Here is a 20220-nt window from a genome sequence, read left to right as displayed (position 1 = left end):
TTTGAAAGCTTTGTGTTAAAGCAATATCATGAAGAATCTATTAAAGCTAAATTCACCACTAGTCAAGAGGAAAAAAATAAGTGTAATTCAATTAATGAAGAATACTATCTGTGTATTGATACCTATCCACGCCTATTTAGGCTGTTGTATATTATTACCTATTCCATTTATATGCAAGACTAATGCCTTATGTTTTGGTATCCATAAACCACAGGGAGTAACATATGGAAGATGTCAAGGAAGTTTTCTTCAAATTTCTGACAGACACTGCTGTGGAAAACACATGTAGATAGAAACACACACCCAAATATAAATATATAAATATACATACAGTACGTCTGAGAACTTATCCGTAAATGGGAGAGGTTCACTTATAAATTAGGACTGAATCAGAATTCACATGTGAAGGATAACACAACAAAAGAAAGAAACTATGATTTCCAACAATGATATATCAAAATCTTAATGGATGAAACTGCTGGCTCTGGTGTGTTTGACTGTGGTAAGTGCTTTCTTTCCTGTGTTTCATGTGGAATCATCCATAAAAAAGCCATTAAAACCCCACATACTTAAAGCAACACCTGTGAATCAAACATTGAGGGACTTAAACCACAGTATTGTGTTCATTGCTCACAGGTGCGCTGGCAGCTATTCACCACAAGGGGGTAGAGGCAGACAAACTAAGCACCCAAACTGACCTGAAGTGGATATCTGAGGCCGCCTTCTGCTGAACACTGCTGATAATGTCACAAAAGCAATGATGTAGAACTTCTGCCAAATGACCTTGATGCTCTTTACTCCCATTTTCACCCCAATGCTGTTCCAACGCTCTGACCTCAATTCAGCTCAACCAGAACCATTAGGGAGCAACATGCCAGATAACATGGGCCAACAAAAAGTGTTTTTCGAGAGTGTTTGCGTGATTTGCTGTTGTGTCCAGAGGCTACTGTTGTGTGGATGCGGGGCCTGGCACGGCTCGTGCATTCTGCTGGGTTCATGGGGTTTTCTCGCAAGACCACATGCTGAATGGAGGAGGTACCGAATAGAGCATCTGGACCCGTGGCTTAACAATGACTGTGTGGGTGAGATAGAGAGTGTAAGGGAAGGGGGGACACGGCAACAGAGGGAGAGGACAAGCAGAGGAATGGAAAGAGAATGTTTGTGTGTGAGAGACACAACAAGGGAAAGAGTGTGTGTGTGTGTGTGTGTGTGTGTGTGTGTGTGTGTGTGTGTATGTGTGTGTGTGTAGAAACACACAAGTAGGGAGTGGGTCAAGTAGTAACAGGAAGAAAAAATAAGAAAAATTAAGACCGACAGCGCAGTGGGAAGTAGTAGAAAAAACAGATGCAATAAAAAAGAAGGGATGATAGAGAGAAATCTCATGAAAGGCTGCTAATACCAGAAGCCCAAGCATGAAATCATTTATATTACTCTACCACAGGCGCAAATAGTGTATATTTACTGGCAGGCATTGTAATAAACATTAATCAGAGACTGTCTCGTCTGTTACAGATGGCCTGACCTAAATTACCACACTGTAAATCATAGAAATCCCTGAGCAGTTGGTAAATATTTCTTTTATCCACACAATTTCATTTTCCTACTCAGGGCCAGAGACATGCTCTTACAGTCACTCTTTGTATATTTCAGCTGTAACCTTAATGTAATATAAGTCATTTCATATCCCATAAAACTTATTTTGAGTGTTTAAAATAATTACATGTTTTATGTATTGACTCATATATTTATATTATGAAGGCATGTGTACCAACACACACACTCAGTACTCACTCTTCCTGTCAAATCCACACACATGCACCCTGTCGTTACTTTGCTGCCTCACCTCTCACTCTCTTACTGTCAAACAGACACACACACACACAAACACACATACACTCCCTTCCTCCCTGTCACATTCACATACACACACACACATCTAAATGTAGAGCAGCATTAATTCTATAGCAGATGAATGAGTGTTTTCGGTGGTGCTTCCCTCGTGGGAGTTGGGAGCAAAGCGAGAGCGTTGCTATTTCAGCTGCAGTGGGAAAGAAGGGGGAAAACCTGCCGGGTCTGACCGCAGAGAGAGGGCCACTGCTGGGGCTGTGGCCGAGGCCCCTGCTACTGACCCAGGGAGCGGACAGTAAACCCTGGGTTTATGGGAGTTCAGAATGCGGTGGGTCCCTAATGTGAGAGCCCTTGTATCACATTTACAGAAGTAGGTTAGACAGCAGGGGCACCCTGAAATGAGAGGATTTTATATATGTGTATAATGTCCGGGACACACACCAAATTTATTAATTTCCATTTTATGCTACTACTTCATCTTTTCACTCCAACACATTCATCTGACAGCTACGGTTACCAGCTACTTTTTGATCAACACTGATCAAAAAACAAAACAAAGCAAAAAAAACAAAAAAACAACACAGTTCTGATATTGAGAGTTGTGGTCCCACAAAAGAACAACTTCTCCTCTAAACTCTAAACAACAGATTGTATAATTAAAATAACTCTTTGAAGTCCAAATAGGTAAACTTCTTCATTATTTCACAAAAAAGCATATATATATATATATATATATATATATATATATATATATATATATATATATATAGCATGTATCTCACTGACTGGGGAAGTCAGTGAGATACATGCTCTTAAAATGCAGTAGCTGTAATGGCAGGCTCTATCCTGTCACCCCACCATCAACTTATCTATGTCATCCCCAGCTTCCAGTGATCATACCGAATCATAAATCTTACTAATGTTATCGATAGTCAAACACATCCACACAGAAGATAGAGAGAAAGAGAGAGGGAGAGTTCTCTATTTTGTCCCAGACTCACCTGATGAGTAAGGGCTGAGGGCCAAAAAACAAAACCAAACAAAAAAAAAAAACAAACAAAAAAAAAACATCAGGGTGTCATGGAAACAAGAGGATTTACCCAAAAGACAGAGAAAAATCACTGCCGGCCTGGCCAGTGTTTAGTTTATTATGTTTGTCAGGTAAAACACAAGAAGATTGTGTCTCCCCCTGTGGAAATTAATTCTGTACAGGGGGCTGAGGGCCTGGTGATTAGCTACTGTTTCCACATGTGCCACAGCTACCAGTGAAAATGACCAGATGACAAAAGACAAAACTTGCCTGTTTCCATTATGGAATTTGCTCTGTGCTGGGAGGGGAAACTGTGATGACAGGTACGGGGGTTCAGAATGAACAGAGAGTTGGTTTGTGTTTTAATCCCCCCAAAGAGTCACCTGTGAACAGTTACGACTCGGGAGAATGGGGCCACTTTTGCTGTAAGGCCCCACAGAAGAGGCAGATCTGGTTGAAGTTAATGTGTTTTTGACCAAAGTCAGTTACCAGATAAGAAAAACAGTGAAACAACAACCTGCTGGTGCATATTACTTTTGTGAGGCTGAACCATTATCAGATAAATAATGGCAATAAGATAAATATCACAGTAAAATAAGTAAATGTTAGAATATTTAAGATCCTTGTTTAAAGCATGAGAGGGATTTTTAAGAGGCACACTGAAGATCTAGTAACATAACCAAGGCCAATATAAACTTACTATTGGGTACAGTAAATAATAAAAGTCTCTGCAGGGATATTATTGGATTGTCTGTTTTTGCTGGGGAATAGAGACTTTCTGTGCATTTGTGTGTCAAAAGGTCTCAAGTTTAAGTTGCTGAGCACAACACTGAAGAGAGAGAGAGAGAGAGAGAGAGAGAGAGACACAGAGAGAGATTCTGCTTATATTATTTTACTGTATACACGCGCACGACCCCGGTCGCGCACAAAGGTCTTGGCATGAGCGAATGTGGGCCGTTTCCATCTTTGGAGAGGCGTGGTCAGGGGCGGAACACTCGAAGCGCAGCCAAGTTGAGGATAAAATGTGGATAAGTGATGCTTTAGCAGCTTTGGTGCAAGAATCCCGAAAGAAGAAAGACACAACTTTCTCTTTCAAACTGATGAAAACGGAGCGAAGCGAACCCATCACATCTTTGATTTATATCATATGGCAGCCAACGACAGTCATCACCGCTCCACCTGAGCTCTGCAACTCACTTTGAAGGCGGATTTCCCCCCTCCCTCTCTTCTTCTCCTTGCTGCAGAAGTTTTCTCACAGCCAGATCCCTGTCAGGTTCTGAAGGAGCGGGCTTAATTCCAATTCATTAAAGGTAAATTATTTCCAAAGTCTACATTAAATCACACCACTCTATTTCTATTTCAATATGCATTACTCTTCACATTTTTCCATTAGGTATTGGCTCGTTATATCAGCCTCTGTCAGCACTGCAGCATGCATACCAAAAAGTTCAGCTGAAAGTATACATACATACAATACTGTGAATACATTAGCTACATTATGAATCATTCTGTGCACTTAACTGTGTTTATTACAGCTGTACTTCTAACTGTGATCTGAAATTCAGCATTTCTTTTTAACAGCTCCCAAGCTGTTCCTTCTCTGGTTCTTGATTTAGGAAAAAAGTTGTAAAATATTCAAGGAAGTTCAGCACTGGTAGGGATTTCTTTCTTTCACTCTTGAGCTAGTCATCCTCAGCCTGCCAGCTTACCCTCAGTGAACCCCATGAGGTTACCAGTGGCACAGCACCAGACCAAGTGTCTGCAAGCCAATGCACCAAGTTCAATATTGACCCAAGTTATTCAGCAAATTTGATACAGAGCACCGATTCCAGTCCGTCCATTAATCCTGTTTTGCTCTTTCCTCTCAGCTCCTTTGCCAGCTCACATTGTAGACGGAGAAGTGTCTGTCTGTGCTGGCACGCAACTTTTTCCACCCCATCCCACTTGAGTTGGAGAGGATCACCGTCTTCACTGTCACCAGCGTTTCCGAGGATGAGGCGTGTATCCCTGCACTGGCTGAGGGGTGTGTCCCTGCTCCTGCTGCTCCAGGCAGCCACTTCCATGGTGATGCTTCCTAACTCCACGGGCTGGCAGCAGATTCTGGACAAGTACATGGATGAACACGGGGAGTGGTGGGAAGCCAAGCAGAGGGGGAAGAGGGCCATTACTGACAGTGACGCGCAGCTCATCCTGGACCTTCACAACAAGCTCAGAGGCCAGGTCTACCCCCCTGCTTCCAACATGGAGTACATGGTAGGTGGATAGAGGATGCAGAGATGCCTGTGCATCTTAAAATTCATTCCCATGAAGTAGTACATTAATACTTTGTAGAGTTTATATATGTTAAAATGCTTTGACCCCACTCTGAACTTACTAAGAGTTTTGCACATTTGTGGGCCATATAGCTTAGTGAACTGACCCAGTCACCAGACCAGCTGGCACTTGTCCCACTTGGCTCACTTGCAAGCAGCATGCCAGCATTTAAGCGCCTTCACACATGAACCCAAACACACGCACACAAGTCTGTACCCATGTGACTTTAGTTGTTTTGCCAGAGGAGAAGAATTCCACTAACTTGCCAATGATCACATTACTACTAGGTTTTTTTTTAAACTCATGCTAACAGATTTGTTTGACTTTATCCTCTGGCCATCACGTGTGTGTACAGTGCCAGATCACTTTTCACAGTGCAATTAGAATCAGAGCACGGCACCAGGGCTTGTTTTACCAGCTGTCTCACCCCCCACTAAACACACACATACGCACACAGGCACGCCACACCTTCTAAAAGTTAGTGCTCCCACAGATCTGGAAGTTTTCCAAATGCGCTACATGTGTAGGCGCTGCTTGACCGCCACAGTGCATTGCCACTAAGAGTACTTAGGAGGTTAAAAATCAATACAGTGTGCAGAGGATAATGAGGTTTTATCATCCTTTCATCTTCACTTAAAGAGCTGCAGAACAAAAGGCAATATTATTCCATGGTAAAGGAAAATAAACAGTTCGTGCTGGGGGCAATTGCTGGACTGTGTAATTGTATAATTGAGAGGTTGGACTTGAGGACCCTGTGTGTGTGTGTGTGTGTGTGTGTGTGTGTGTGTGTGTGTGTGTGTGTGTACATGTATGTGTGTGTGCGCGTGAAGGGCTGCCTGGCAGGCTTCTGGTTGAGGCACACTCTAGTGGGGAAATGCTGAGCCAGCAGTGTACAGCTCCTTTCTACTGTCTCCTGTTACAGTTGGCTGGTTTTTTTAGCTGCAGGGGCACCCAGGGGTGAAATATGGAGAGGCATGCAACAAGAGGACGTGAGGTGAGAGTAAGAGAGTGAGAGTTAGTGAGGAATACAGTAGGTAAATGAAAATAGAAAAATAGAGGTGTGAAGATGATGAAGGAGATTTGCAAATAGAAAGGAGAGGCAATGAAAAACAGATGGAGGCAGAGAGAATAGCAAAACAGGTGTCAAAATAATTGAAAAGAAGATGAGGCTGAAGAAAAGTGAGGCAAGAGGAAGTGAGAAAAAGGCGACATTTTGAAGGAGACAGTGACTTGTGTGAAAGAGTGCTGAAATCTTATTTGCAGTTCTGTTGGTGTCAATATCTTTCAGGTGCAAAACTGTTCAGGTCACATGTAAAGTGGATTTTCAGTGATTTTCTGCACTTTATTTTGAAAGGGGCTCCACCTTTCTCAGATTTTCCCTCTGCCTCTGTTGAACTGCTGTCACCTTTCAGAAACCTCAGAGCTTCACTGTACTGGAAGACTTCATAGACATGCTCCTCTGCTTTCCCTACACACTCATGCATGCAAATGCACACACACACATGCTCACCTCACACACACATTCTGATGCACATGCATAGCCATTTGGCCATCAGTTCTGTTATTGTCTGCCATTGTGTGAAACCATAACCTGGGTGACCCTCTGTGGCAATCATCACAGAGACTCAGAGATAACATCAATTCAAATCCCCCCTCTTTCTTCCCCCTTCATCTGTTTCCTTTTCTTGCCCTCTCTTTCTGCCTCCCTCTCTCTGCTTATCCCTGTGGCTCCGTTCCCATTCTGTCATTATCCAACACAGAGGCCCCCAAAAATTCCCCAGATAAGCATTCACACTCCGTAGTGATCCACAAAGCTTCAGTACAGCTTCAGTAGGGGGACAGCAGTTCTGCCTCTCACTCAAATGTTGACCCACAGGTATAAACACAGAAGTGTCAGTGTTTGAAGTGCGGTAAGACAAACAGATGGCATCTTGGGAGAAAGGGCCCCACCTGCTTTGACGTTTAACTTGGCTTTGCTAGGCTTGACATTTTTCTGCTCAGGATGATTCAAAGTTGTGCTGCAAGTGTCAGTCATTTAAATTTATTGCTGGATAATGTGGCTGTTGTGATTCACAACCTGTGAAGTCCAGTGAGACAAAAATTAATGTCTAGACTAATAAAATTGTCTTGAATTAACTTTATCTATGATGTTTAATTATGGCCCTGTGGACAAGCATCTGAAACAGTGTTTAGGCAGCTTCAATGTTAGGGAAAAACTGGTTTAGATTAACAAAATTGCCAAATACATTAATTTGAAGTCATTATCAGACTTCTCATGATTAAGCTGAGCAGTCTTCTACCCTAGCAACTTTGGTCAGCTTCTTCTGCAGGATCCCTCAGTGCTCACAGGCCAAATGGAAGATGGATTCTCTCCAGTGTGTCTTGGGTCTGCCTTAGGGTCTCCACTCAGCTGGTTGTGTCTGGAAAACCTCTAAGGGGAGATGCCCAGTGGGATCTGACGCACGTCCGCTGGCTTCTCTATATGTATCTGTAGCTCATAAGAGTGCTGCAGTCCTCATTCAAGGTCACGTGAAACCAAAAGGTCAACATTATCCCAAATAGCGAAGATGCCACCCTAATGTCACCAAACTGGACAGTCTCCAGCCCTCTCTAGCACTGGCTGCACCATAACCATGAATATTACAGACAGGAGAGACAACAAGGCATGTCCCAGTGGGAGTCCAAAGCCCACGTTGAACCTGCTTAATGTAATGCCAAGAATGTAAACATAGGTCTTGTGCCAAATGCACGTACAATGACTGGCTCGTAATAGCACCTTCCCTGAATACTTCGGGGAACATGGTCATAAACCTTTGCAGGGGCGCAAAACACATGGAGATCAAATTAGCAAATTCCAGTGATCCCTCAGATACTTGATCTGAGAACCGTCATGCTCAAAGCCTACATTTCCTCAACTTGAGGCCTGACACATTTCCTAATGTCTTCTTTACTCATCCTTGACATGCCTTCACTCCTTCAACACCCCCTGGTTCCTCTTCTTGACCAGTTCCCCATATGGCCATAGGACATGTCAGAATATTACAGTTCTACATCCTGTCCAGATGTAAATGTCTGTTGAGTAAGTCTTGTCCTCCATTCCTGACTCACCTACTTTCTCTAAAACCTCTGTGGGAGCACTGATTTTGGATCTACATGTGTGAACAAGGCTGGGAAAGGCCTTCTTTGCCAGCTTCTCACTGTTAATGTCCTGCACCAGGTTCTTGGATTGCAATGAGAAGAACCGACCACCGTTATTCATCAATGAAAAGGGAAAAGGAAATGTGAAAAAACAGACTGCTTTTGTGCAGCTGTACTCTAGAGGTAGTTCTATTTACTTAGCTGGTAGACAGATCTTTGGCAACAATGTTATTATTTTTATTATTATTATTATTTCCAAGATATAATAAAGAGATATATATAACATAATAAATACCATTTATTTGTCTGACTCACTTATGATGCCACTAAGTGAGATTTGGAGGTGAGGTAGGTTGGAATGCACTACATGAAAAATGACAGCAATTATGCAAACACTCTAAAAGTGTTCTCTATATCATTGGTGGAAATGATAGCAATAGTCTAGCAAAGGCCATACACAGTTTTCCTTAATGTCATGTAGTCTTTTTTTTTTTTAACTATAACTGTTCCTTCCTTGAGTTTTTTATTAAATCACCCCTTTGCCTCCTTGTCTTCTCTCTCACACCATCCTATCACCTCCTCTCCTCTATCGTGTCAGATTTCTGCTTTTTTCTATCAGCTTTCTCCAATTCCCACATCTTTCACCTTCTTTTTAGTACTTCGCTGCATGCCCCGTTGATTATGAACAGGAAACTCAAACTTGCAAAGGAAGTACCCCTCTCTACCCTTTGGAATGCAACCATATGACCAAGGAAGAGGAAAAAAAGAATGCCCACAAATGAAGTGTTAAGCGAAATAAACAATGCAGTGTGCACAGTGCTGAAAGACTTTAGCGAGGGAGGTGTTTTTCTTTACGGGCCCCAGCAGAAGTGCGGTTGGGGTGGTGGTGGGGTCTTGGTTGCGAGGCCTCCCCTGCTGCGCTAACTGTACAAACAGCAGCTTGACAAGCCAGCTGCACTCTGTACCAGACTCTACAGCTGAAACATATGTGAAGCGGTCAACACTTTCTGAGCCTGCCTTCTCTGCAACTTTGAGGGCGATGGAATGAGGTCTTTAACTGGGAAGGTGCTATTTGTATTTTTATAATTTAAAACTTACTTCAGAGACATCACAAATCATGTCTTTGTGATGAGAGCCCATAATCAGTAACATTCCCCAACAAGATGCCGTTGCCAGAATTTTGGTGATTTCTGCCGGGAAACTTACTTAAATTGTGGTCACAGATAAATGTTTTCAGATCCATAACCATTCATTAATGGTCAAAAGCATTGTGTTGACCCCGCTCAAGCACAGAGCATCCTATGTGCTGTGGTTAGCAGATTGTTTGGCAGTTACCGCAACTCAATGCAATGTGTTTCAGTCTGCTTATCAGTGTAAACATTGATTATTTTTTTTAGGCCAAGGAGGTCACTTGTCGAGAAAATGGTAGGGGAAAATTACTTGGATAGAAATCAAGGTTCTCTCAGCAAGTCTTTGATGATGACCAGGCTGAAATCTCTTCAGTGTTTCTGTTTCAGCATCATTAGCTATTGTAGTGGCAAAAAGAGATAACCAGATATTAGAAAATAGGTATGACAATACTGACATACTGATGCTGCTTTGGAGCACACTGCCAACAGAGGTAATTTCTAAGCAGAGACAGAGTTTCAGATAAACAAATTCTCATTCCTCTCTTAGCCCTGGCTCTGTCAGTCATTGTTTATCATCACTGTGCAAGACAGACCACAGGGTTAGGTCTCTTTGCAGGTGTAGAGATGAGTGAAAAATATACTCCACACCTTCAGCTGTTTATTTGTTCAGTTTGCCAGTTATGTAACATTTCTACAAGGCTATGTCCTGAAATCTGACATCCCAACCAATATTGCCTTGGTGCTGTTGATTTAAACAAATACATCCACTCAACAACCAACAGGGAGAGAGAAAGAAACTGCTCAGAGTTAAGAGTTAATTCACAGCCCTGCCAGACATCCTGTTGTTAGGTAGGTGTGTGTTGTGGGTGTAATGCAGAGAACAGCAGTTGTTCCAAGAGGGACTGACGGTGGGTGATGGAGGATGGAGGAAGAGGCGGAGGTGGTGGTGGTAGTGAGGGAGTTATTTTAGTGTCTATTATTGGATGAGATTTCCAAGAAGGTTAGCTATGACTTCCAGGGCCCAATGTGTGAAGTGTGAAAAACCTCTGACACCTGCATTAGTGTACAAGTGCATGTGCTCACACATTTATGCGCACACGTGCAACCTAATTAACTTTCTCATAGAAACCTGCTGCATTCGACTCCAAAAAGGTGAAAGTGAAGGTGTGCAATTAAAGGAACATACAGTGTCCTTCAGAGGGATTACAGCTGGTGTTATTCTAACATTTTTTTTTATAGTAGAATGTAGGTCAGCAGAGAGGAAGGACACTCTTTACATTCCCAGAAAACCCCAGAATGGGAATATGATCCCTTAGTATCCAACTAGAGCTGAACTTGACTGAGAGAGTGCAATTCAGAGAGAGGTAAAGTGAAACAAAAGCTCGCACCCAGGCATCTCACCAGAGACATATGGAAGGTATTACTTAAGGAAAAACAGCTTTGCATTTTTGAATAACACCCAATCTTATGGGAAACCCATCCGGGGAAGTAAGAAAGTCAGAAAGCTCTTTATACAGCCTCAGTAAAAGGTCAACATATTGTAGTTCTGCATTTACTTTAGAAATCAGTGCAGTTACTTAGCCACATCAGCTCCTAGTCTTAACTTAATGGTGCATGATGAGTAATACTCATTCAGTGTGTGTTCAGATAACACCTTACATCACGTTATTGAGAACTGAGCAAACCCTGTGCAGCAGTGAAGATCTCCAGCTCTCTACAAGACACTGCCGTTATCTTACAGCTAGCAGCAATGTAAACACAGCTGTATTGCACTGTTTATTTTAATTTATATCCTCCACTCTTCACATATAATCCAAAAAGTACCTCATTTTGTTTGACTTACCTTATGTGCAGGTGTGGGACACGGAGTTGGAGCGTACAGCGGAAGAGTGGGCTGAGACCTGTTTGTGGGAGCATGGTCCTGCTGGATTACTGCCACAGATAGGACAGAACCTGGGAGCGCACTGGGGAAGGTAAATAATAAATCAGAATTCATAGTCTTTGCATATATACACTTTTTGTTAATCAAAGGTTAAGCATAAAAAACATTTATGGACTTTCAAATCAGCACCTGTGTGCAGGCAATTTGATGACAGACATCAATCCAGCTCTTGACTCTGTTGTGTTGTGTGGAGGACTGACTGATGAACCACATGCATCTTATTCTGTGCTGTCTTTTATCATATGGGCAGGAACAGAATACACTTGCATGAAAATACAAACCTGAATAGGAGCACAAGAAATATACCACTTAGTCATACAGTCAGCTTTTCATTGTTGGCTCAAATCATTATTTTAAATAGTTTAAAATTGTAACTTCTTTTAGCTATTTTAGAAGTTATTTTAGAAACATTTAGTTTAGCACAACTGCTAGTTAGCTTGTTTGGCAAGTGTACAGTTTTACTTTATTTGACCAATTAAGAGCCATTAAATGAATTTCCCTTATTTATTTTACTTTAAAGAACCAATGTAGCACTGTATAATGAATTAAGTCCACTTGTTACATTTTGTAGGAGCATTTCAGTAAGTTATATAACCAACATATTCATATAGAGGACAAATTACTTTGGATTTGCAACATTTATACACAGTGCTGACTTATATTACCTACCTAGAGCATGTCTCTCATGAGCCAACAAATTAAGGCAACTCAGATTCAACGGCCCCTGTAAATTAGTGGCTGTATTGAAGCAAAATCACACACTATACAGAAATTGTTTACTCTGGCCCCCACAGAGCATCTGGAAACAGCACTGCTTCACACAAAAGACTCTTGTTCCACATCTAATCATATCTCTCCACAGTCAAGATGGCCACTTGATTCTAATCAGATTAACTAGCAACACCTGGTGCCAAATCAGTGTCAGTCCTTGGTCACTGCAATTTATTTAAAGAGCACTAATGCTTGACTGCTAGCTGAATAGCAGTCTTAACAGATGTGTTTACATTGAATTGCTACCAATGGACGTTAACTGCAGATGGCAACTACAAATATTTGTTGTTGTGTTTTGTTGTAGTGCAGGATTACTTAATCTTTTCATACATATTGTGTATCAAATAAATGATTGCTTTCTTGGTTCAGTAGCCCTGTAATATGAAGGATGATGTGTCCCCCTAGGGTCTCAAGTTACCCTGTTATCCCCATATTTTGAAGTTAGAACTCAAAACACATTTTTATAGACTTTGTGGTTTTGGAAAGGATATGTGTGAATGCTAATTTGCCATTTATATTTACAAGAGTTGTTTTGTTTTGTGCTACCAATCATTTGAATATAAGCCAACACATAAAGGTCACCTACTGTATGAGTATCATTTTTATGCATATAAGTTGCAGTAAGAGGACTTGCAGTAAGCAGGAAACAGCTTTGATGATTAATACCAACTCCCACACCGACAGAGACGCAAGACAATAGAAATGTTATTTTGAACATTGTCGCCATAAGTTACTCATCTCTCCAGGTATCGTCCACCCACGTTCCATGTGCAGGCCTGGTATGATGAAGTGAAGGACTACTCATTCCCTTACCCACAGGAGTGTAATCCCTACTGCCCCTTCAGATGCTCTGGCCCAGTTTGTACTCATTACACACAGGTAGCCACTATAGTTCTGGAGACCTAAGTGATTTAAGGATGTACAATCAGTCAGATTTGTATTTCATTGCCTGTCTTGTCATTCTTTTTGTAGCTGGTCTGGGCAACCAGCAGCCGGATTGGCTGTGCCATCAACTTGTGTTACAACATGAATGTGTGGGGACAGATTTGGGCCAAAGCTGTCTATCTTGTCTGCAACTACTCACCAAAGTAAGCGCATTTGTTTTGATGTACTTTCACAGATACGAAACTGAGATACAGGCTGTAAGAGAACAAGAATATTTAGTTGTCCTTGTGTCATTTTGATAGGACAGTATCATTTGGTGCTGAATTTTGAACATTTTCCACTGTTCAAAATGATTGCACACAAAGAAGCTGGAAATCTGTATGGATTATCAGTTTTGTAAGTAGCATCTGTTCTGTTTAATGTGACCTGAACAGAGGAAACTGGTGGGGCCATGCTCCTTACAAACATGGCACCCCATGCTCTGCCTGCCCCCCCAGCTATGGAGGTGGCTGCAAGGACAACCTCTGCTACAAAGGTATGTGTGGGGAAAAGTGGAGAAAGACAGAGTAAGAAAAGCTGTGGAAAAATGTCCTTACTATACCTTGATTTTGTGACTGTACTTGAAGATGACAGTTCCTATCCACCACAAGAAGAAACGGAAGAAAACAACTTCATCGAGCCAGAGGCCCCCCGTACTCCGCAGAAGCCCCGGCCTCGGGCCCCCAAACCTGAGCCTCCCAGCCTCCCTGCCCCAGCTCCCACCAAGCCCCCCACAGAGGACCTGCAGAAGAATGAAGTGGTCAACACACAGCAGATGTGTAAGCTGCCATTTAACTGTTTATTCTGGATCTAGTTACACAAAATAGGGGGGTGTAGGATCTGGTTTTAGGGATGGGAGGTACACAGAGTGGCAAGAATTACAGGACAATATCCACTGTAAAAGAAAATAAAAAACAAGGAAAACTGCTTTTCAAAATTGGGTCAGAACCTAACAATTTGTGAATAGCTGCTTGCTCAGTGTTGAGTAAGCAATAATGGATAACAAGTGCAAAAAAATAGGCCTTGACCGGAATATTTTTCTTGCAATTTATCTTAAATTGCCTTGATTTTCTGTACTTTTTATCTGTCATCTCCCTGATTAACTTTGACAGTTTCTGAAGTGTACTTAATATTGCAAGTCACTCTTTAGAGCAGGGAGGGGAGGTCTATTTTAGCATGATCCCCTGAGTGTGTGTTTGCTTTTGGCTGGCTGAGAGGGGTTGAGGGGTGAGAGGGGCTCGCTGTGGTTTTTAAATGGCTTCCTCTCCGCAGTGCAAGGGGGGCCTGTGCTTGTAAGCTGAGACACTTCCTCCAGTATTGCTGACCACCCTGAACCTTGGCTGCAGGAATTCTTTCTGGTTCTGAAAGCATCACAACAATAGTTTTTGCTGAGTTTCACTCAGCTCGGGCTTTTAGATGTTAGTCTTCCGCATCGGAGCAGCCGGTTCATGCGTGTTGTTTCCTGTACAAGCACTCAAAGGCCTTTATGTTTGTGTGTTTCAGCTCAGCTTGTGACTTGTGACACTAAACTTCGAGATCAGTGTAAAGGAACACCGTGTAACAGGTACAGTTAAGATGAGCTACAGTAAAATCAGCAACAACTCAAAATGGAGTATACAGTACATTTCACATCATTTTTTGTATCTACAGATATGAGTGTCCTGCTGGGTGCCTAGATGCTACAGGAAAAGTAGTTGGGACAGTATACTATGAAATGGTGAGTACACAAGTAGACACATGTCCAAAATTGCGTTATCTGATAGGGTGGGTTCAGTATTATGCCAATTAAAAGTGCTATATTTAAGTTTTTGCCATCACTACCCAGCCAACATTAGCATTAACAGCTGTTTACTTGCCGAAAGTTTCAGCCATCATTACATTTACAGTAGGTTAGTATATATCCTCTGGTTGATGCTGAAATCATAATATTTCTTTTAGACTGGTAAGTATAGCTTAACAGTTGAATAAACTAACTGCTTAAGTATCTTAATGCTGATGTTGGCTATGTAGTGATAGCAAAAACATACATATAGCACTTTAAACAACTGTGTATTCAGTCAACGTATGACAACAGAGAGCCACTTGCTTACTAGTGTGTCAGCAAAGGAACTGCAAAGCAAATGTCAAAAATGTTCTTTTTTGCAGCAATCCAGTGTGTGCAGAGCTGGTCTACATGCTGGTGTCATAGATAATGATGGAGGATGGATGGATGTAACAAGACAAGGCAGAAAGGAGTTTTTCATCAAATCCAATAAGAATGGAGTCCAGTCTTTAGGGTGAGACCATTATGTTATAATTAAATATATAACTAGAATTCATACTGATGAGATTTAATAGCAAGATTTGTAAAATATGCTGACACTAACTAAAAATAATGAAGTCTCATGTCAATGTTGTGTGTTTCCTCTTGACAGAAAATATCAAAGTGCTAACTCCTTCACAGTTTCCAGAGTGACAGGTTAGTCTGACAATAATGTGACACTGTAATCGCAGATATGTTACATTCTATATTAAAATGGCTCATTAAAGCTGTGCTGCAGCTGTGTTTGTTGGCACTGACTGAATATCTTCCCCACAGTCAAAGCCATCACATGTGAGGCCACGGTTGCACAGCTGTGTCCTTACCAAAAGCCCGCAAAACACTGTCCAAGGTATGAATCTGACTGTGCCTCTGCCTGCATGTCATTCTCTTTCACGAGGTCCCCACCTTTGTGTAAACTCTACTCATTACTCATGTCCAACTGTTGTCTTTGTAGGTTATACTGCCCTAGAAGCTGTTTAGAGGAGAACCCTCACATATCCAGAGTCATTGGCACCAGAGTATACTCTGATGTAAGTCCCTCTTTTTGTGGTAAAAAAAAAAACAAAAAACTCCTCATGTGTTTAATGAATATAGAGACAAATGAATCAACATCTCTCATGTCACCTTTCCTTTGTAGAAGTCTAGTATATGCCGGGCAGCAGTCCATGCTGGAGTCATCAGGAACAATGTGGGTGGTTACATTGATGTGATGCCAGTGGACAAGCGGAAACACTACATTGCCTCATACCAAAATGGCATTTTCTCAGAGAGGTATGTGATGACTCATGACTAATCTGCAATTACTGTTTAGTGTGTGTCAGGCTGGAATGTAGCACACACCAAGTTCCAGTGCCATTTGCAGTTCAGGGTTAATCACAGGTATTATTTTAAAGTCTTAACTATCAATTCAATATGATGTAAAAACATTTAACATTAGAGGGTGTCTGGTATACCTTTGTAGAATTAATTATTAACTAATACAATGTCAGCATTCTTTCTCAGATCTTGGGAAAGGAGTTAAGGGGTTAATTTGCTGAGGCTCAGAGAGGAGGAATGAGAAATCAATGGCTCTCAGGTAGAGAGAAATTTATCCACTCTGCCCTCCCTTGTGGTCCTAATCTTTTCAAGATGCAGGCAGTTCATTACATTTCTTATGCAGTGCACATGGGAGGGTGATTAGCATGCTTCAAGTTTAAAATAATGAATAGCTTGGCAATTAGACTAGAGAAGATGAGTGGATTTCCATGTTGTTCTGAGAGGGGTTAGGTTTTTTTTTTTGTTTTTTTTTTTTTTACCAGTGAGACAAAAAGGGCAGCAGATGGGCAAAGGTCTAGAGTTTAACACAGTGGCTAAGATAAAGACAAAACATATGCATTGAGAATACAGGATCTCATAAGGGATCAATGTTGAGTCAGACTTCAGACAGGATTAGCCTAGTCCCAATGATATGGTGGATGAACTTAAACCAGATGAGGTTACAAAGGGAATGGACCTTTTCCTATTCTTTTTGTGAAAACACATTTTCAAAATCAGCCTCCAAATGCCGTCTCTCCCAACACACAGGAGAAGATCATGGCAGTGCAAATCAGTTTATGTTGAATAGAAACCTATTTTGCACAGACACTAGGAACTGAATCACTGAAGCCATAGTGACCATGTAGGCAATGTACACTAAGATGCATTGTCCACATAATCTGTGAAAAACCTCCACAAAGCACCAAACATATTCCCAGGATCAAGCACCTCAAGTAGAAAATAACAGCTTTGCAAAGAGAGCACTGCATTGTCGGTGTAGAGGAATATTTTTGCTTACACCACCCCACCACTTTTTCTTGTCTACTCCAAAGAGGAGGGGTGAGAGTAGACAACCTTAGCTGGTGCCACGTGCTGACACAGAGTAGGAAACAAGAGACATCACTGGTTTGTAAGGAGGCTATTGGAATGTTAAGAGGCTTAACCGTGGCAATAAAGTACTCACGATCTATGCAGTGTAAAATGTTCTATTCCTGGTACAGTCATATAGCTCACTGCATCTAGAGGAGTGAGTAGCTCTGACCTTTTATATCAGGAGATGAATTAATAAGTTTGGTCAGTTTGGATTCTGTGAAAAGACTTTGCTGAGGCTAATACAGTGAGAGCATGTGTTGAATCCATGCTAGTTTACAACAGCATTAAGGTTACAGGTCTGTACCAGCCTCTGTTTAAAGCTAAAAGTGACCAACATACTATATGGTGTGTTCCTTTTTTCTTTAGAGATATTAAATTACACCAACTTTAGATTGTTCTGTGGTCTGCAAAATGCCTAGTGTTAACATGATCTGTGTAGAGGACACACACACACACACACAGAGTCTCAGTTATTCTGTGGCCTTCACTCTCTCGCTTTACTCTCCCCCTCTTCCCTTGTCTCTCTCCACCACATTTATCTCTGTCACTCTGGTGAGATGCCAAACGTCTGTCATTATCTGCCCATCATTTATCTGTCTCCTTCAACTCCACAACATGTCTGTCTTTGTTGGATTAACACATGAAGTCCCCTGTGTTTGTGTATAAATGGGTGGTTAATCTGTTTTCTCAGGGAGCCTCAGCCTCTATCTGTTTGTGTCCAATCTGTCATCAGAGTGTCAGACGACACACTGACGTTTCTGCGTAAAAACCTGAAGTCTATCTGTTTGTGTGTGTCTGTCATCTACGTCTCTCTGCAAAAAAGGCTGGGACGTGCTCTGTATCTGACACATGCCGCACCCAGGCTGACTCTACCCTCTTGTTTCTCTCTTCCCCTCAGCCTTCAAAACCCTCCCGGAGGGAAGGCGTTCCGGGTGTTCGCTGTGATTTGAGTGCCCCAGAGAGCAGCTTCACCAAACAGAAAGTGCACTTGGGTTGGTGAATAGGTGGTAATCAAGCCCTGTTGTCAAAACTCAATGAGTGAAATGTTTCTGGCTTTGCTACACTCCAGGGGTTAGGGGTCGTCTCCATGACAGTATAAACCCAGCAACAAAAACTTGACACGTACACAATAAGAACCTGTTTCAACTCCCTTGCATGGAGTTCTATTTCTGTCATCCCTAGCAGGAAATGTTGTCAATTGTAAATATCTCTGAATGGTTTGCTACCGTAATATTTTGTTGTACATATTTGTTAATAGTATTACATTTTTTGTCTTTGTGCCATTTTCTTGCCTTTTTAACAAATAGCTCTGTATGAATATTGATTATACAAATCCTATGATATAACATTACAATGGCACTTAAGGATGAATATCATTTTATTGTCTGGCACATTTTTACTGGTGCTTTGGAGAGGTGTCTTGTCATATTTTGTACTTTTTTAATGACTGGAGAACAGATTGTTATACATTTATTTTTATATGATTATGCTTTACATCAATATGATTTATAAAGGATGCTGCTATATGTTCTTATCTTTTCGTGTATTGTAATTGCCGGAACAGGTTTTTTTTTTTTTTTTCACAGCTAAAGTGCTTTAGTTAAAACTCCCTGCAGGTCAGGAAGTACACTCATCCCTCAGAGTTGTCATTTCTCCAAACAAAACCTATGTGTACCTGACTTCATCATAAATTGTATTTTACTGGATGCCGCTGCCCCAAAGTTGTTTTCAGGTCATATCTATTCATCTCCTTTTGACACTCATACACAGAAACAATATTATGCAACAGTTGTATTTCATGCAATGTGTTGGGGAGTGGTGATTGTAAATCTACACATATACCTGCTCATATATATATATATATATATATTTTTTACCAGCTCTCAGCTTTCTTTCAAGCTGCATTCTCTATAATGGGCAATTAATTGTATTGCTGTCTGTTTCTTTGTGCATTATATATATTTTCCTACCTCAGGTTGTTAGGAAAAGTTCATTTTGCAATAAAATATTACAACCTCCACAATTCTTTTACACTTTTCTTCAAATGCACTGGTGAATGGCATTTTGCATTATACATTTATAATAATATACTGTACTGACTGATGATACTCTCATTAGGTTTTATCATCATAGTCAGTACCCACAATATATTGCCTTTCAAATATGAACCACCCAGGTACAGTGGATGGCACATGCTTCAAGCATCTGCTTTTAGCCACTGCCCAAAAAACTGTAATTCCATGAAATGTATTTTAGAAATTGACAAATGTCTCTTTCAGACTAATGTTAGTATTGGTTTTCTTGCTGTAAATCTGTGGCGGCTGTGGGGGTGGCGGGTGGTGCTGCATATTTATTCCTATTCTTGAAGATTTCTTGTAAGTAACATGAACATAACTCAGAGGCGTGTTTACTTGTACTGATTTATCTCAGCCTCACACACCACACTGCCTCTGATTCATTTCTAAGCATAGTCAAAGATAAATCTTGCAATAAATGCGATCTCTTGAAAACTAAGAGGTAAATAATATTTTGTAGCTGCAGACTTTGACAGGAAATCCTCTTTTAATTGTCCACAAAGGCTACACACAACATATCTAAAACTGGCTGAATATTGGCACCACACAGAAGGCTGTGAGTGGTCTTGAACAGTTCATCTGATCTGGGTTAATATGGGTCATAATACCTCCATATTAAAACTGACAACCTGCGCTTAAACCTCAATGGCAATGAGTCATTTCACATTTGCTCTAACCCAGTGCATAAGCATGCACAGCCAAAACACCAAAGATCAAAGTACCTCAGGGAGTCACTGAAGTGGTAGGTTTCGTGTAGCTGGCTGAAGACTGAACCCAATCCCCCAGACTTCCAGATCCATAGCTCCATTTGAAGGAGAGGCTGGTGTTACTGATGTTAAAGCCTTTCAGGATGTGACACC

The 20220-nt window shown here is 41.3% G+C and overlaps 1 protein-coding gene across 1 annotated transcript; it reads left to right on the top strand.

Moving 5' to 3' along the window:
• The first annotated feature begins 3917 nt into the window (after nucleotides 1-3917).
• On the top strand, nucleotides 3918-19298 carry crispld1a (cysteine-rich secretory protein LCCL domain containing 1a). Its single transcript, XM_018673998.2, has 15 exons — nucleotides 3918-4188; nucleotides 4747-5131; nucleotides 11314-11432; nucleotides 12919-13051; nucleotides 13145-13260; nucleotides 13492-13592; nucleotides 13684-13875; nucleotides 14600-14660; nucleotides 14747-14813; nucleotides 15242-15372; nucleotides 15511-15554; nucleotides 15675-15747; nucleotides 15853-15928; nucleotides 16036-16169; nucleotides 18184-19298. The coding sequence occupies exons 2-15, from the start codon at nucleotides 4871-4873 to the stop codon at nucleotides 18233-18235; spliced, it is 1560 nt and encodes a 519-aa protein (XP_018529514.1). The 5' UTR covers nucleotides 3918-4188; nucleotides 4747-4870; the 3' UTR covers nucleotides 18236-19298.
• The last annotated feature ends 922 nt before the right edge of the window (nucleotides 19299-20220 follow it).

The sequence above is a fragment of the Lates calcarifer genome, linkage group LG24 (genome assembly GCF_001640805.2).
Source record: "Lates calcarifer isolate ASB-BC8 linkage group LG24, TLL_Latcal_v3, whole genome shotgun sequence".
NCBI classification, from domain to species: domain Eukaryota; kingdom Metazoa; phylum Chordata; class Actinopteri; family Centropomidae; genus Lates; species Lates calcarifer.
The sequence above is the reverse complement of the archived record's forward strand: the minus strand, read 5'-3'. Positions and strand labels throughout refer to the sequence as shown.

Bases quoted from the DNA above. Each gene is read 5' to 3' on its own strand.
- crispld1a (XM_018673998.2), top strand. From the start codon at position 4,871: ATGAGGCGTGTATCCCTGCACTGGCTGAGGGGTGTGTCCCTGCTCCTG. The intron at 14,814-15,241 runs GTGAGTACACAA...TCTTTTTTGCAG, and splicing joins GGACAGTATACTATGAAATG to CAATCCAGTGTGTGCAGAGC. The intron at 15,748-15,852 runs GTATGAATCTGA...TTGTCTTTGTAG, and splicing joins CCCGCAAAACACTGTCCAAG to GTTATACTGCCCTAGAAGCT.